The 16,378-nt window shown below is 35.3% G+C and overlaps 1 protein-coding gene across 3 annotated transcripts in view; it reads left to right on the forward strand.

Annotated features, from left to right (window-relative positions):
* Positions 1–16,378, forward strand: part of LOC145660651 (serine/threonine-protein kinase VRK1-like) — a 133,657-nt gene that overhangs the window by 25,734 nt on the left and 91,545 nt on the right. For all 3 annotated transcript variants that reach the window (XM_081725960.1, XM_081725961.1, XM_081725959.1), the window contains exons 3-8: positions 1,191–1,246; positions 3,648–3,717; positions 5,360–5,556; positions 9,004–9,232; positions 11,310–11,489; positions 13,292–13,470. In XM_081725960.1, the coding sequence (XP_081582086.1) occupies positions 1,191–1,246; positions 3,648–3,717; positions 5,360–5,556; positions 9,004–9,232; positions 11,310–11,489; positions 13,292–13,470 (911 nt within the window). The remainder of the gene's footprint in view (positions 1–1,190; positions 1,247–3,647; positions 3,718–5,359; positions 5,557–9,003; positions 9,233–11,309; positions 11,490–13,291; positions 13,471–16,378) is intronic.

Consider the following 16,378-nt stretch of genomic DNA (forward strand, 5'->3'; position numbering starts at 1 on the left):
ACTATGTCAATAACCGATCTATCCTTCACAAAACCCCACAGAAAAAAAAGTCGAGGCATGTAATATTTGGCTACCTCGGTGGCAATGGAATGGGGCCACCTCGTTCAATCTATCGGTTGGGAAAGGTATCGTCCAGGTGATTACGGACTGCTGCGAACCAGTGTGGTGCAGCACCATCCCTTTGAAACAACATTGGGCTGCAAATCCTCTAACTGCGGAATGGCAGAGAGTTGAAGCATATCGAAATAGGTGACACCAGTAACTGTTGGCTTTGTGAATAAAAAAGGCCGAATGATTCGGTTGTGCATTAGAATATACCAGACATTTATCTTTGGGCTGTCTTTCTCAAGTTCCCATGTTTCGTGTGGGTTTTCTGAACCTCAGTTCCGTATGTTATGACGATTTAACTTTTCCGACACATGAAATGTTGCCTTATCACTAAAGCACACCCATTTCAAAAACCCTGCATCTTCATCGATACGCTGTAACATGTCTGTTGCAAACTCAGCCATTTTGGTCTGCCTGTTGGAAACAATTCCTGCAATAACTGTACCTTATACAAGTAGAGACGCAGCCGTTTGTGAAGCACCATGTGTACGGTGGACGTGGGTATTTGCAGTTGTCTAGCGGCCGAACGGATTGATTTTTTCGTACTGCCCACGAATGCTGTACGTACTGCTCAATTCGTCCATCATTTGTGTTGGGCCTTCCTGCTCCTTTCTTATGCAACACAGAACCTGTTGTCATGAAAATGGTGTGTCATGCACAGATGATGGGTCAGGGTGGTGGCTTCCTGCGAAATTGTGTACGGAAGTTCCGTTTTACTTGCGTGTCCGATTTGGTCTTTATGAACCATGGTACACACTGTGCTTTCTCCTGGGGGGTACACATTCTCACTTACAACTGGCTAACCTAAAACTATAAAACAGATTGAAAAACTTTGTAAATTGCCCCATTCACTTCAAAATCAGAATGTAAATATATTTTTTCATTACAAAACTATTAACGTTCTTAATTGTAAAGATAATTTCTGGACACCCTGTATTACTAAAAACCAACAATACACGAAAAGTCAATAGACTTTCGATTTTGTCATACATGCTTTTTTTCTTTTCTTTTTCTCTTGTAAATATTAATAATTAAGCGGAAAATTATTTAGTTGTACGATTTATTTTTATTTGTAATTACAGCTTCAGATGATCTTACCAAATCAGTTGGACCTGACACATCGTATGTTATTAAAGTGGTAAGTAATACAGAATGTAAGAAACAAACAATATTAATACGTCTGTTTCAAAGTAATATATTGTGATATCTTGCATGCTTATTATGTAATATTAAAATATTATTCAAAACCAACTTCAGAGTCAGTCTTATAAACAGATATTGTCTCATTTGTGATCTAATATTTCATCTTTACTTTTGACGCTGTTGAAAAATTTTTGCTGCTAATTCAGCAGTAGTTGTTTCTTGTGTTTCGAGATTAACCTAATCGTAATGCTTCATTACTTCAGCAAATAATTTGAGATAAGACAGCCTGTGATGTTATTTATTTATTCACTATTTTCCTTTGCTATTGAAACTTATTTTCTTAATTATTTATTTACATGTTGTATAATCACTCACAAACGAAAAGGAAGTATTATTATTATACTTCTCGTGGCATTCCTTAGACAACGAGAGCTTTCTCTTAGCTATATGGTTAGCGTGCGCGCCTTTGGCTCTGGGGACCCAGGTTCGATTCCCTGCGGGAACTCATATGATTCCGACCCCACGTTAAGCTGTATCCAAGTCGACGTCTCGTATAGCTTCGCTGCTGAAATTAAATCCAACCAACCAATCAGTAGGCATAGATTATTTTTCTTCAGGGATATGAATTCTAAGGAAGATAACCTGTATTTATGTGTTAAATATCTAATTTCGACTGTAATGTTTTCGATACTTTGTTATATTTTCTCTATTAAATACTCTTCTGAATATGCATACTATCATCCATCAGCTATATTACTTACCAGAAAATAGTTTACAAAAACTTCTTCACTCACAAGATCTTTCGGCTACCAAAGATCATCGAAAACTACCTCAAAGGGCACAACGGTTTTGATTCACGTAGTTCATCAAGAGTCTGTAACTCTGCATGTTCTTAATAGGAATCACGTATCGGCATAATTAAAAGTATTTCTACTTGAACGAAGAAACATATGAGAGGTTATACAAAACAATCTTAAATTTAAGGGTCATCTGAACATCGAAAGAAATTGTTGATTTTTTTTTTTTTTTTTTTTTTAATCAGAACGAAGTAAGCTCAGATGAGCGGATTAGACAGATCGACGACCTACTGTGTATATGGTAGTGACTGAGTAATATAAGAGAACCCAATAATACTCTTTGATTAATTTTCCATTTTCGTTTTACATTTGATTCTTCAACCGAACTGATCCGATCAAAATCAAATTTGGCATGACGATAGATCTTGACCTGTTATATGAGTGACATATTATGTTGTACAACTTTTCGGTTCTCGAGTTATGGGTGGTTAGTTTGAATCATGTATTCGAAAACAAAGAAATATACATTGAACCCATCCAATTGGGATGAAACGGTATAATGATACACCTTGATCTACTATCTAAACGTACGAAATATTATTCTCAGTGTTCCCACCAACTGGGAAACCTGGAAAAATCAGGAAATTTCGTAAAAAGCTGTAATAAACTGGAAAAGTGAGGGTATTTTAAGTACCGATTTTTACTTCTCAAAACTCATTCCCCTTTTTGCGTTACTCGACTTTGGTAGGGGATATTTTATAAAATACAGTGAGTTTGTTTTGCAAAACTTCTGTACCTACACACACACACACTATATATATATATATATATATATACATGAACATGAATTGTATATGACAAACCCTCTGTTCGGAAAAAATATTTGCTTATATATATAGATATAGATAGATAGATAGATAGATCTGGAAATTTATAATTAACCTGAATAAGTCACGGAATTCGCGCCTGCAAATAAGTGGTAACCCTGATGTTTTACAGGCTTTCGGTTCCCGAGTGATAGGAGGTCAAATTTTGAATTATTTTGTAAAGAAAACAAAAGAAAAAAAGAATAAAGTAAAATACACTAAACTCATCTGATCGGGATCAAACTTGGCATGATGATAGATCTTGACCTACTATATAAGCATATAAAATATGTTTCGCAGGATTTCGGTTCCGGAATTATGTACACTGAAAATTCTAAATCAATTCATTGGTATAATAAAAATAAAATAAACACTATTTAACTAGCAGTTAAAGGTGAGTCTTAGAAAAATAATAAAAGTCAAACGAAGTCCAAATTTTTACAGTTATACGTATTTCATTTCTGTAGAAACTTTTTGTGGCAAATGTATATATTCCTTTTCTAAAATCCGAGAAAGCAGTACGTCAGCTTAAGCTTTTTCCAGTGTTCCTTCATATATATGGTAAAAAATTAGCATCGTTGTAACACAATAATAATATCGAGTAGTAAAGCCTTTAGAGATTCTGCCTCAACTTTTCCCTAGAATGTGTCTTGCTTATAAGAAAGTAAATTAAAATTTAAGATGTGTACTGTATTATTTTTTGTTCATAACGCACTATTACATTGTTTTTCAGGAGCCCCACAGAAATGGACCGTTATTTGTAGAGATGAATTTTTATTTAAGAGTTGCAAAGCCAGAAATGAGTAAGTATTAATTGATAATAGTAACATCAAAGAATTTTATGTATATTCAATAAAAGTTGGGCATCTTAAATAGTAAACATCCGGTGTGTACTGTTGATTCGCAATAACCTGATAGGAGATCAAAACTATTTTTCCGCTGCCTCGCTCTCAGTTGTAGTATTAGTAAGACAAATAACACATCTATGTAGAATTATAAATTTAACTGAGTATTTCTTGTTCATTTGATGGTCGGGATTGTGAGATAATTATATGGCAAAACGATATCAGATGAGTGACAATTACAAAGACACCTTATTTCATTCAGACAGTAATTTCACCGTACGTGCAATTCAAAATCAGTTGCAATCCGTATGGATGGCAGTATTAGAGCGCTAACATAATCAACGATGATTAGAAAAAACAACACTTGCATCTTACTCCTCCGCTATGACGTTTTCATATATATAACAGGAATAGTGTTGTGTTCATCTTACATACTTTATTATTGTAGAAACAGTGTTGGTTACTATTAAATATAACAATGAATAATTATATTTATTAAATCGTTTTGCAAAATTAGAGTAAAATTGCGACCATTGTAGCGTTATATTATTATTAGCAAGAGTGAATAAATATATTGACAAGGAAAGGTATATGAGAATCAACAGTTTATTGGATTACACAAACCGGTATCATAGAAAAATACTAAATAATAATGTAGCCTACATGCTATACAATATTTTGCGTATTTAATTACTGTGTAGTATAGAGAGCTGTTTTCTTCGAAATTTGAACCAAATAGAAACTTAGAACTGGATTAAGTTTGTCCGACTCATATATGAAAAGAGTCATCTTGAATTGATTTTATTAAATAGTTGTTCTTGTAAGTAATTAAATTTAGTAAATGTGTCTGAAACTAACATACTCAATACATAAATAATACATTGTACTTTTCTGAAGATAAAAATTAATATAGTTGTTGTTTGTAATGGTTAAAAAAGATAGTAGGTGTTCTCTCAGTGACACCAAGTACAAGTGTAATGGATGGATAATTTAGATCTTAAATACATTGTATTAGGAAAAAAAAAAAAAAAAAAAAAAAAAAACACTTTCTCACAAAGAACTCTCTTCTTGCTATAGCAAAGAGAAGGATGGAGGAATGCAGTTGTCTATCAGGCTAGATAGAATAGAAAAGTAGAGTTTTCTTAAATAATAACTACTCGTTTTAGTTATATGGCCAAGAAATTAGGAACATATTGTTTCAAGGTCAGGTTCAAATAAAAACAAGTGTGAAAAGAGGAAATTTCTGAAAATGATGTAGTAGTGTTTAGATGATAGTATTAAGTCTATGCTTTTTATTTTTCTTTACAATATGAAGTATATGTAATACAATTCCTGTTAGCTTGGGAAGGAGTGATGATTGTAGTAAGCGTTTCATTTTCTATTGTAATTGTGTGGTATTGTCGTTTATTTTGTCCATCTTCATTCTAATAATATATCGGAAAACCTGAAGGTATCCTTTTTGTTTGTTTATTTTTACCTCAGGATGTAGTATCGAATTAACTTGCATTTGGTAAAACGTTAAAGTTGACTTCGAATGACTTTCTCATAAATATATATATTATTTTAATGCATTATAATACAAGATTTTTCTTTGTTTTAGTTGAAGCTTGGATGAAACAAAGAAGACAGAAGTTCCTAGGAATGCCTCGATACATAGGATCGGGATCCCATGTATATAAGGGTGAAAGGTACCGATTCCTTGTCCTGGAAAGGTTTGGGAAAGATCTAACAAAAATATTCCAGGAAAGTGGAAGAAAGTTCCATCTCAAAACAGTATTGTATTTAGGGATGCAAATAGTAAGTATAATATCGTATTCTATATTTATTATACTATACAGTAATGAATATCGTCGCTGCGTCTCGAAGAACCGCTGTGTGTTAAAACCACAACTTTTCAGAAGCATAAACATTCCACTCTTAAAATTTTGCCAAATACACGGAAACACGTAAAAAATACAATAAAATTGGTTCTGCGGATATTATGCACTGGACATTGGTGTAGCTTGCTTCAACAATATTATATTACTATTTTTGTGTTTATGTAACACATGTCGATTTATCTTTTGCGCCTTTATAAGCACATAGAGGATCAATACGTACGTGATTAGAACTTAAAGCCTTTAATTTCAATCTGTTATTTTTTCATTGTTGCGGCAGCTTTGGGATTTGTTTGCCCGGCATAACTCATTTTCGACAAAAATGTCACATATCGGTTCTTCGAGGCGCAGCGACGATATTCTCTCTCGTTTTTAGGTGATAATCAATGTTGAACTCTTGTCGTGAAAACTTAAAACAACGAATATGCAATAATGAATATAGAATGTTTTAGTTGTAGTGAAAATAAAACCGTAGTGGCTCATTGGTGGAAGTTAAGTTTGATCATAGGTTAGTATCCGTTTGTAGTAGTTGCTTCGTCTCATTTTGTCAACCATCATATTTTCATTGTCCACTTTCATTTACTATCTTTCATTCTACATAGAGTATCAAAGACATTGAGTAACGTAGAGATTGGAGTAGCTTATTATATGTATGACATTTGTTGCTGTATTTCCTCTTGCTGTTTGAGTGTGTGTAAAATCAAGCTTGGACCTATATTTTTCAGAATCAGTAGAAATCTCTTTTTCCGTAAAATAAATGATAAACATAAAATATTCGAAGAAAATATAAAGCAAATACGTAGAGGATTGTTCTCTTTAATTGTTACTTGATTTTTGTACCTAGAAATTATATGCATTCAGTGTGATACTAATAAGGGAAAATTATATGTTTAAACTATAATATTGATACTAACATTACAAATTTGAAGATTTTCTGTCTTGTTCAATTGCTTCAAATGATGAAAAATGCTTTCTGCAATTTTCATTCCAACGAATAAGATTATTATAATCAAGACAAGCTGAAAAGAGCACATCAAAGATTCCAGGAAAGGCAATTTAGCCATATCAAGTTTATCCCAACATTTATTTTGGGCCGCGGTGGCTCAGTGGTAGAGCGTTCACCTCCGGTGCTTGGGGTCCCGGGTTCGATCCCAGCCCCCACCAAGTGAACTTTGTGGTGGACAAACACCGTGTGCGTGGGTTTTCTCGGGGTTCTCCCGTTTCCTCCCACTTTCTTCATTCCACCATTTCATTCATTTCTCATAATCACCGTCTCCTTTAGCCTAACCGGGATAACCGTGGGACGTAAAACTCAAAGATTTCATTTCTCCAACATTTATTTCAGGAAAACACATACAAATGATACATTTTTACGTCAATCAGTTTCGCAAATTTAAATATAGACATTTGAATCGTTTGTATACATATTTGAGATCCAGCTAGAGAAAATTTAAATGAAGACAAGGGTAAAATTAAATAAGCAGGGAATAAGTCCAAAAACAAAAATATTAAGAAATCGAAGAAAAACCTGTATAAGCTGTAGTTTTCATCCAATAGCCTCCATGTTTGTACAGGGACTTAAGAACTATACACCATACCACCAACACGTAGAGCGAAGCATGAAGATAAAATAGAAGATAGTGTAAAGTACAGAAAGTCATTTTCCATTTTTTAAGTCTTCATTTCCTTCTTAAACCTACCGATTCAGTTATAGAAGCAGTAGAACATATAGCCGAAATTAGAAGCTCATTTGCAAGTTTGATCAGATCAGGGTTTGTTTACATTCAATATAAATACCTAGTTATATCGTAAATACTGTCACAAGTTTGAATGAGAATAACACAGAGAGTATTAACACCGAGGCAATTTATTTTGGTCATGTTTTACATAGATAATGTTGTACACCTGACACACGAATCATTTTTCGAAATGTCCTCCCTTGACGTTGGTCCAGGCACGAAGTCTGTCCGGCCACTGGTCAGTGGCATTACGCACCACGTCCATGGGAAAATTGTTCACTGCTCGGGTCAAGGATTGTTTCAGACTGTCGACAGATAGATGCCGTTTATGGCAGACCTTTGCCTGAAGTGCTGCTGGAAGACCAATCAGCGGTAGAAATGAAGTCGGGGACGTTCCGTGCCCAGTCAGTCCTGGGTTATTTTCGCTTTGTGGCCTGGAGCGGAATCCTGCTGGAAGGTTCACCTTTCTCCAGGGAATATGGTAGCAGGCAGTGGTTTCACTATAGGTGTTAGCACTGTGTCCTGGTACACCTTGGCAGATGTTTTAACATCTTGTTCGGAAAAATGTAGCTGGGTTGTGTCTGAGTAGCTCACTCCCCACCAAACCATCACTGAGACAGGATGATGTGCCCTCTGAACCCTTGGAGCTGCCTCAGCAGCTGCAGTAGATGACGTGGCATACACACGGTCATTTTGGGCGTTGTAGGTCTGCTCAATTGTGAACACCTTTTCGTCAGTGAACAGAATCTTTCTGTGCAAATTGTTGGCGTAACGCCGCAACAGTCTCTTTGATTTAAGAACCCTCTGCGACATGAATGTTTGGTCAGAAAGTGACCAGTCCGCCTCTTATACGCCCGTAGATGTAGGTACGCGAGACATGGAATTTCTGCTGATGTTCATCTCAGCAGCATCACACTTTGTGTTCGAACAGGATTTCTTCGAATTCTTGCTGCGACTGCTTTCTGGACCTGCGGGGTTCGTACCGTTCGTGGTCTGCCACTCCTTGCGCGGTCAGCTGCCATTACAGTCTCGGTGTATCGTTGTATGGCGTGATACACGAATCTCTTGCTGATTTGTAGAGATTTCAGGAGGTTGAAAATCTCATCTGCTGTCCTCCCAACCTTGTGTAGTGCAATTACTGCTACACGATTTTCGTAATCGCCCCACTCCATCAGAACTCAGTACAATATCAACGTATATCAGGAACAATCAAACACACTACATACATCTTCCGCTTTATACACAGATAGCAGCACTGTGCCACTCCGGATGCTTACAGCGCTACTCCAAACTTTGTGACAGTATTTATGATATAACTAGGTAATAACATGTTCTTTGCGTACGATTTCACAGTTTACAACACAGTTATATACGTGTGTCGCTTTCTTCGTGCAGTTACGATATTTCGACTAATGGTTTTTTGTTGATGTGCATGGCAACCATTGAAAATATCATTCACTTTGTTTTCGAGATTGAATTCCAATGGAAAACAAAGCTTTACTACTTACATAGTAGAAATAGTTTTAATATGTAAGGAAAGAATCTATGTTGTAGTCTTTACTTCAATGATATGTTCATAATGTTTACAGATTTCAAATCATTTAATGAAATTATATATTTCTTTCCAGCTTGATACATTGGAATATATCCACAGTCATGGTTATATCCATGCTGATATAAAAGGCTCAAATCTACTTTTGGGTTACCAGGAAAAAACACGAAACAACGTATATCTGGTAGATTTTGGATTAGCTTGTAGATATGTTCTAAATGGTCTTCACAAAGAATATAGGCAAGACTTACGGAAAGCTCATGATGGAACAATTGAATATACAAGTAGAGATGCACATATTGGAGGTAAGATAACACTTACAAAGTTATAACTACTGGTTATACCACTCCCTACTTCACTCCATATTTTTATTAACGACTTAAATTGTAATCAAGACGTACCAAAATTTTAGTTGGGCTTAACCATAGTATGTGAGAAAGAAAACGGAAACAATGTTGTGGTGGGGAAGTGGCACCTCCTCATCGCGTAGCTAAAGCAACATTTCACTAACTAAAGTAGTTAAGTACTTACCGAAAACACCCCCATATTACTTCGCAAATGTTTCGATAAAATGTTATTGCTAGCCTCAGCGTGGATACTCTCAGAAAACTAACGTTTCTGTATGATCTACATCACCTTTCCTTACTTAGGTGATGTAGTTCAGCGTTAATTTTCTGAAAAGATCCGTGCTGAGGTTGATATTTTGCCGAATCATTCACGGTAGATTTGTGGCACGGGTGTTTTTAGTAAGGCAAATTTAGATAGTATTTATTATGCATCCTATCAAACCATATAGCAACATCTCCACAGCTATAGTCATATCTTTTAACATACATATCATGCACTCTTGTGAATAAGTTGGACAATGAGGAATTGTCCATTGGATATTTCCAGCAAAGCGGAGAAACATGGCATGCATCCAGTACCATGCATGATACTGAGTTACTTTTCGCTAACAGTCATTGCAAAGAGCAGACTGGCGACAAACCTGGAAAACCGGGAAAAGTCAGGGAATTTCACGTGTTATTAAATTCCGAAATCCTAAAGCGCATTAAGAAAGTGTTTTATCTTTCCTTCATTGTAATTTATATACGAGCGTCGTAAAGAAAACACAATCTTCTGTCGAAAACCTACTGTGAAGCTTTGTCACCCTTGAAACGATGTGAATTATCCTTTCTCTTGACACTTGTAGATCTTCTACGTTCACCTTCATCGTATTGAGTGCGCAAAACTAGCACAGAGCTGAATGGTTCCACCTTCCCGTCCACCTTTTCTCTCGCCCGTCGGCCTTAAAGAAGTAGGTAGTTTTTTTTTTTTTTTTTTTTTTTTCCCGTTGCGTTAAAACTGTGATTAGCTTGTAAGTAGGAGCAGCCATTTCAAGAACTGTTCTCGGACCCAGGCTAATGCGAGAACGACCTAAACAAGTTCACGTGAACAGAGAGTAACATTAGCCATTGTGACTTAAGCTATGTTGCCAAATCTGTCGTGGACTTCAGAGTTGTAAATAAAATTAAAGTAACTTTTTTTTGTCGCTCCTCATTCCTATACAAGAATAAATATCCATAATGTTTTTTTATTATTATTATTAATTATTATCATTTTAATATTAATTGGAAAAACCAAGTGACTTGGTGACTACACTAGAGAGTCACCTTTGAGTCCATTTTACCTTGAAGGCAACGGAACCTAGTTGTCAGCTACATTTTCAGTTCTTCCATTTCTCAATACTTCTGCACTGACTTACACGACAACAATTTCCTTACTAAATAGGTAATGAATTATTTACTTCATGCACTAAGTCTCTCAGAATTACGAATTTTAAGCGCATTGTCATGACAAAGTATTAATTTCATTGAGAACTGTTAAGAAATATAGTTAGGCCCTACGCTACACTCAAAATAACTTTTTCGGATTAAGATGTGCTTTCGTAATGTTTGGAAATTAAGACAAGGTTGCATTATGTTGAGAGGTTGTACATGTTGGAAGAATAATGTGTCAAGGAGTTACGGAGAATTAAATATTCCTTAACGTTTATGCAAAACAAAAGAATAAATTTAATAGTAGGGAAGTGAGTGTATGATAAAGTACGTTTTAACAGTAGGCCTATGTGATTAGTATAGTACGGTGGATTTGTCATTGTACTGCTCGGTTACTAATATACCAAGTAAATGACATTGACCACTATCTATTTAGATTGGGGTAAGCAGAAATTGTTTACAGCAAAGGGAAAATTAGCAAGGACAAGTTAAATACATTCTTCGGAGTATATAATGTACATTTTTTTGAATTTTTTAAAAATAAATCTTTTGGAAATATATGCTTCACTTTGCTTTAACTACAGGATATTGTTGTTAATGATCTTGTTTGTTTTCTATCTTCTAGCTCATTCGAGGAGAGGAGATTTAGAAATCTTAGGTTACAATATGTTACAGTGGCTGTGCTCTCGCCTTCCTTGGGAAGACAATATATCAAATCCTGAATTAGTCCATACTCAGAAGAATACATTTATGTCAAACATTCCATCGCTAATGCGAAGATGTTTTCCTGAATCAGAGCCTCCAGGTTAGTATTGAAGTGATGCAAGCTCTCTGTATTTTGAAGAATTGGTTTAAGTCATTGTTATGGTACTTTTTTTGATTAAATCTGGAAAATTTCAGAATGTTGGAGAAAGAATGCTTCTTATTAGTTAAATTATCTTACACATAGTTCTATGGTGTAAGTTCTTTTTATTGTTGTTTGTACCTTACAATTTATTACATACTTAATTTTATTTTTTACCTTGTTTCTGAAGATACTAAACTTGTACAAATACTATTGATTGATGCTATAGGGAACGTTTTACTAAGTACAGTAGACTTACCTTTGTATCTTGGAAATTGACCACAGTGCTGATCGAAATGATACATTAAAAATAAAAATTTTCGTGGTACAAAAATAGGTCTACTATAGTTTGCACAAACACTGTCTTTATTTTCTTCAGTGTTACAATTCACGAAATTTATGTTCCACTAGTTCTGGCCCCTAATTTTTTAGTATATAAATATCAAAATAAGAAAACATTGCATTGCAAGAAAATGCTACGTCGACCCGTTTCTACGGTTACCAACTGACGAAAGATGCACAACATCAATTTTCTAGGATTTTGAAATGTATCACTATCGTTAATGCGGTAATACATAAAAGATGGTGCGGAGAACACAATTGTGATAATTGGAAGAGCGTTCTGTTGTCTGATAAGGCACATTCTCTTGGTTTACAACACCAGGCCAGGTTTATGTATGACAAACTCCCAAAGGTGCATATGCCTATAATTGTCTGTTTCCTGCGGGTTAATATGGCTTCGGCCCCATGCTGGTGTTAACTGCAGTCTCGTAATACTCCGTTGGTCCAATTATTATCCTCAAAGAAGGAATTATTGTCAGTGATCAAGTAAACATTTTACGTGGCCAGGTGTTGTTCCGTAACACCGATGTTGTTGCTTTCCAAGATGACATTGTACCAATTCACACAGCAGCGAGACTTGTTCAGCCATGGCTTAAGGAACATCAAGATGAATTTCAGCAACTCTTTCGACCTGCTGAGTCACCCGATCTGAATATTATTGAACGTGATGATCAGTTTTGAAGCAGTAAGTCCTTCTCGTGTTTCCTCTTTCACTAACGCAACTAGAAGAATCATAATCCATTATTCCTCTGGAAACGATTCACGAATTATGTGCATTAATTCAGCGACGAATGCAAGCTGTACTAAAGGCGATCCAATGTTGTCTTAATCAGCTTTCATGGTCAGTTTTATCAAATGTATACGTCTTCTATAAGTAATAAATTATTCTCTTAAACACTCTTAAAATTGTTGTGCAGCTGGAGAAAGTTTAAATCTTAATTACATCAAAAATATTTAAATAATTCAATAAAAAGTAATCCGGTGTTAACTTATCAACTAGTCGACACTATCTTGCTTCAAATGGCTTCTCACTTAGACATTTTCTAACAGCTTCGTTTTAATCATTTATATAGTTAGAACAACGGAGTCCGGAAACAAGATAGGAAAACTAATTACCAAAACCTTGTGAAAATATATACTATAAGCCATTTTACAAGCATTTCAACATAACGCTAATTTACTAATAACGCTAACAAGCATTTGATTTTTCATGACTGACCAACATAACGTTTCTTAATAGCGTTTTCTCTGTTTTGTAGTTTTTCTTTTCGTTTGGTTATTGGATAAAGTATTTACGTGGACTTCCTTTCTTTGTGTTTGTTGCAATCTTCATTTTATGAATTTTGTTTATATTCAGTTAAATTGTTGATAGTTTCACAAGGATTTGAATCATCGTGCTGAGTCTTGAATGTTTCTTACAGTTGTGCTCGAAAAGTACCTGAGGTATGTAGCAAGTTTAAGCTTCGAAGCAGAACCAGACTATGCATATTGCAAGAAACTTCTGAAACAAGGTATAAAGGATGCTGGATACGTCGATGATGGGAAACTGGATTTTAACACAATACCTTTAAAGATGCTTAAGAAGCCCAAATCGAAAAAAGTAAGTGAATCATACTTATTTGAGACAGTTTTATTACTAGTGTTGTCAGTTATCTTGTTATCAATTACATTTAATTTATAATAATTATTAATTTGCTTTGTTATTATATTTTATGTAAATGCAGTGTAAATAATTATGAATACATTTGTTCTACTTTGTTTGTTTTTAACAGGATGTGCATAAAAGGCTTATGATTTCATTTGAATATTTTAGTTACCTTGTATTATTATTATTATTATTATTATTATTAACATAATTCATAGTGCTGGACACGATATCTTCACAGTGCGACTGCTGTGCAAGTAACGGAAGAACTCAAGCAGCACCTCCCACAACTGTCTCTCGATAATCATATAGTCGGTCGCGATTTAGATGACATGAATATACGGGATTAGATTGCACTGGCGAAACCGCTGATAAGGGACTTCAACTTCGACATTAATAGTGCTGCAAATATGCAATAAGGACCACTGATGACTGGAAACTAGTGAAATGGTCAGATGAATCATTTATCTTATTTCAAACCATGGGCCATGTTTATGTGTGGGGAACGCCCAAAAAACCTTAAAATCCGCCATATCTCCGTCCGACCGTGAAACAAGATGGCGGCTTTTTGGTGCTGTAGGATTAGTTTTCTGGTTTTCAGTGGATCCTGTGCTGACCGTTACTGGTGGGTTATTGTTAGTGTCTGTGTCGTTTTACAGAACCATGTGCATCCTATGGTATAGATGTTCCTCCTGAGTAATAACTCCATATGTCAGGAAGATATAACCCATTCACACTGCTAGAGGTGTTGCGGCGTGATCTGAGGAACATCAGGATGAAGTTTAACACTTCTCTGGCCCGCCCAATCGCTGGATCTGAATATAACTGAACTTCTGTGTCCCGTTTTGGAAACACGAATCCGGCGCAGATTTCCACTTCCATTCTTTGTTGTTGTATTGAGTGATGAACTGTTCACGGAATGATGTAATATTCCACTTGCTACCATTCACGACCTCGATGACTCCATTCTTCATTGTATCAAGCTGTTCTGAAGGAGAAAGTAGTCCCACGCAGTCTCAACTTTTTTGAACTTGTTAGAGATTTTTTCCTTTTATCTGTTTTAGTTGCGTCACAGTGCTTTCATGAACAATAGCTGTAACTGAGATAATGATTGGTAGTTCTGTAACATTCTGACGTTTCCTTATCTTTTTGACTTCTGCCAGTTCTTTATATTTTTTAATTTTCGTACAGAATGTTGTAACGTATGTTCTGAGTCAATGGCAGTGCTATTTCTATGAGAGTTACTTATCGGTCTATTTTATTCATAATTGATTTATAAAACTGTTGTTATTTATTTTGAACTGTTGAATTTAGGGTAAAATTGTTTAACTTCTGTTTTGCTAAACAAAGTAAACTTAAGGGGGCAATTAGTATTCCAACCTGTCAGGAATATTCAAGCGTAAGAGGTAGGTTTCTCTCTTGTCTCCAAGGAATTTAAGTAAGAGAACCCCTTTCCCCTCTAATACTCAACTATAATTTACTATCAACAAAGAAGGTTACAATGTTTGCTAAAAGAAAATTCACTTACAAAAGAGTGATCTTAACATGAAATTAGCTTTTACTAAGTCTTACATCAAAACGCTAGGAGACTAAAACAAGCTCAGACTCAGTTTTAACTACTTTTATATTTAGAAATGTAACTTACATGAACATGAGACTTGACTCTCTCAATCCAAATATCAAGACTTGTTTCTTACACATGACTCATATAGTCTTTCTCGCTATTTCGGCTGTTCGTGCCAAGACCTAACTCCTCCCAGACTCCAGGTTCCTCCTTTTTCTGTGAAATTTTTTTCTCCTTATTTCTTATTCAGAGACCTAAGTTATCCCAAGAATTCCATTATCCATTCCATTATTACATATCACCTTTATCGTTCATGACAAGTCGTTTAATTTCCATTTTGATTTCAGTCATCAGCTTACACATGACCATCGTCCTTCAGGACAGCTCATTTTCTGTCCCTTTAGATTATATTATAGTTCATTTGTCATAAATCTCTGCTTTCATTACATAATAGTGATGTTGGTCTGTTTGCAGGTACCGTTACATCCATTCTGTTTTCTCGATCCCAGTAAAGTTCGTATTTATCGAATTCAAGTACTGGATTGTAGTGTGACTATGTATCAGTGATTCATTTCATGTTATGTAGCAGAAACTGGTGATTCTTGCAACACAGTTGTGTCTTTTCAGATAGTCTGTGGAAGTCATTATGCGGTATAACATGAACTTGTGATGAGTTCAATTGTTTCTGACGTGTCTCCGCATTTTCTGCATTTTTCATCCAGTATTTCTTGCTTTAATATGTATTTACAGTAATGTTAGCTAGGTACCAATTTTTCTTGGAAGACCATCATAAATCGTACTGTGTAACGAAAAATTCCAGTTTTGTTGAGTCAGCCATTTGATTGTCATTTATCTGTATTACTGTTGTCTGGGTAATTCTTGAAGGTTCCATGAAGTTCTTTTGCTCTCCATTTGCAGTTTTTGTTCATCTGATTCATAGTTTGTAGTGAACTCGGTCATGCCAAGATGGAGTGGTGTAGTTTTTGTGTCTGCATCTCATGTTACATGAAATAGATGGTTGGTTTTCCTTTCTGGCAAAGGTCTTCAATCAGTTCTTTGTGAAGTTTTAATATATCTGCGGTACCATTGCCACCTATTTCTGTGGGAATTGTCACTCGCTCTATTGCAGCTTTTGGGTGTTTCATTCTGAGTTTTGTCATTCAATACCAGATCATTCGTGTTAAATGAATTAAATCTGTCTTTGTTCATTTGCTTAAGTCAAATGAATATGTAGTGAGGGGTACTGCAAATGTGTTAATGGCTTTAATTTCGTTTGCGCTAGTAAGCCGAGCTCTTGAG

This window comes from Thermobia domestica, chromosome 9, assembly GCF_964235325.1.
Source record: "Thermobia domestica chromosome 9, izTheDome1.hap1.1, whole genome shotgun sequence".
NCBI lineage: Eukaryota > Metazoa > Arthropoda > Insecta > Zygentoma > Lepismatidae > Thermobia > Thermobia domestica.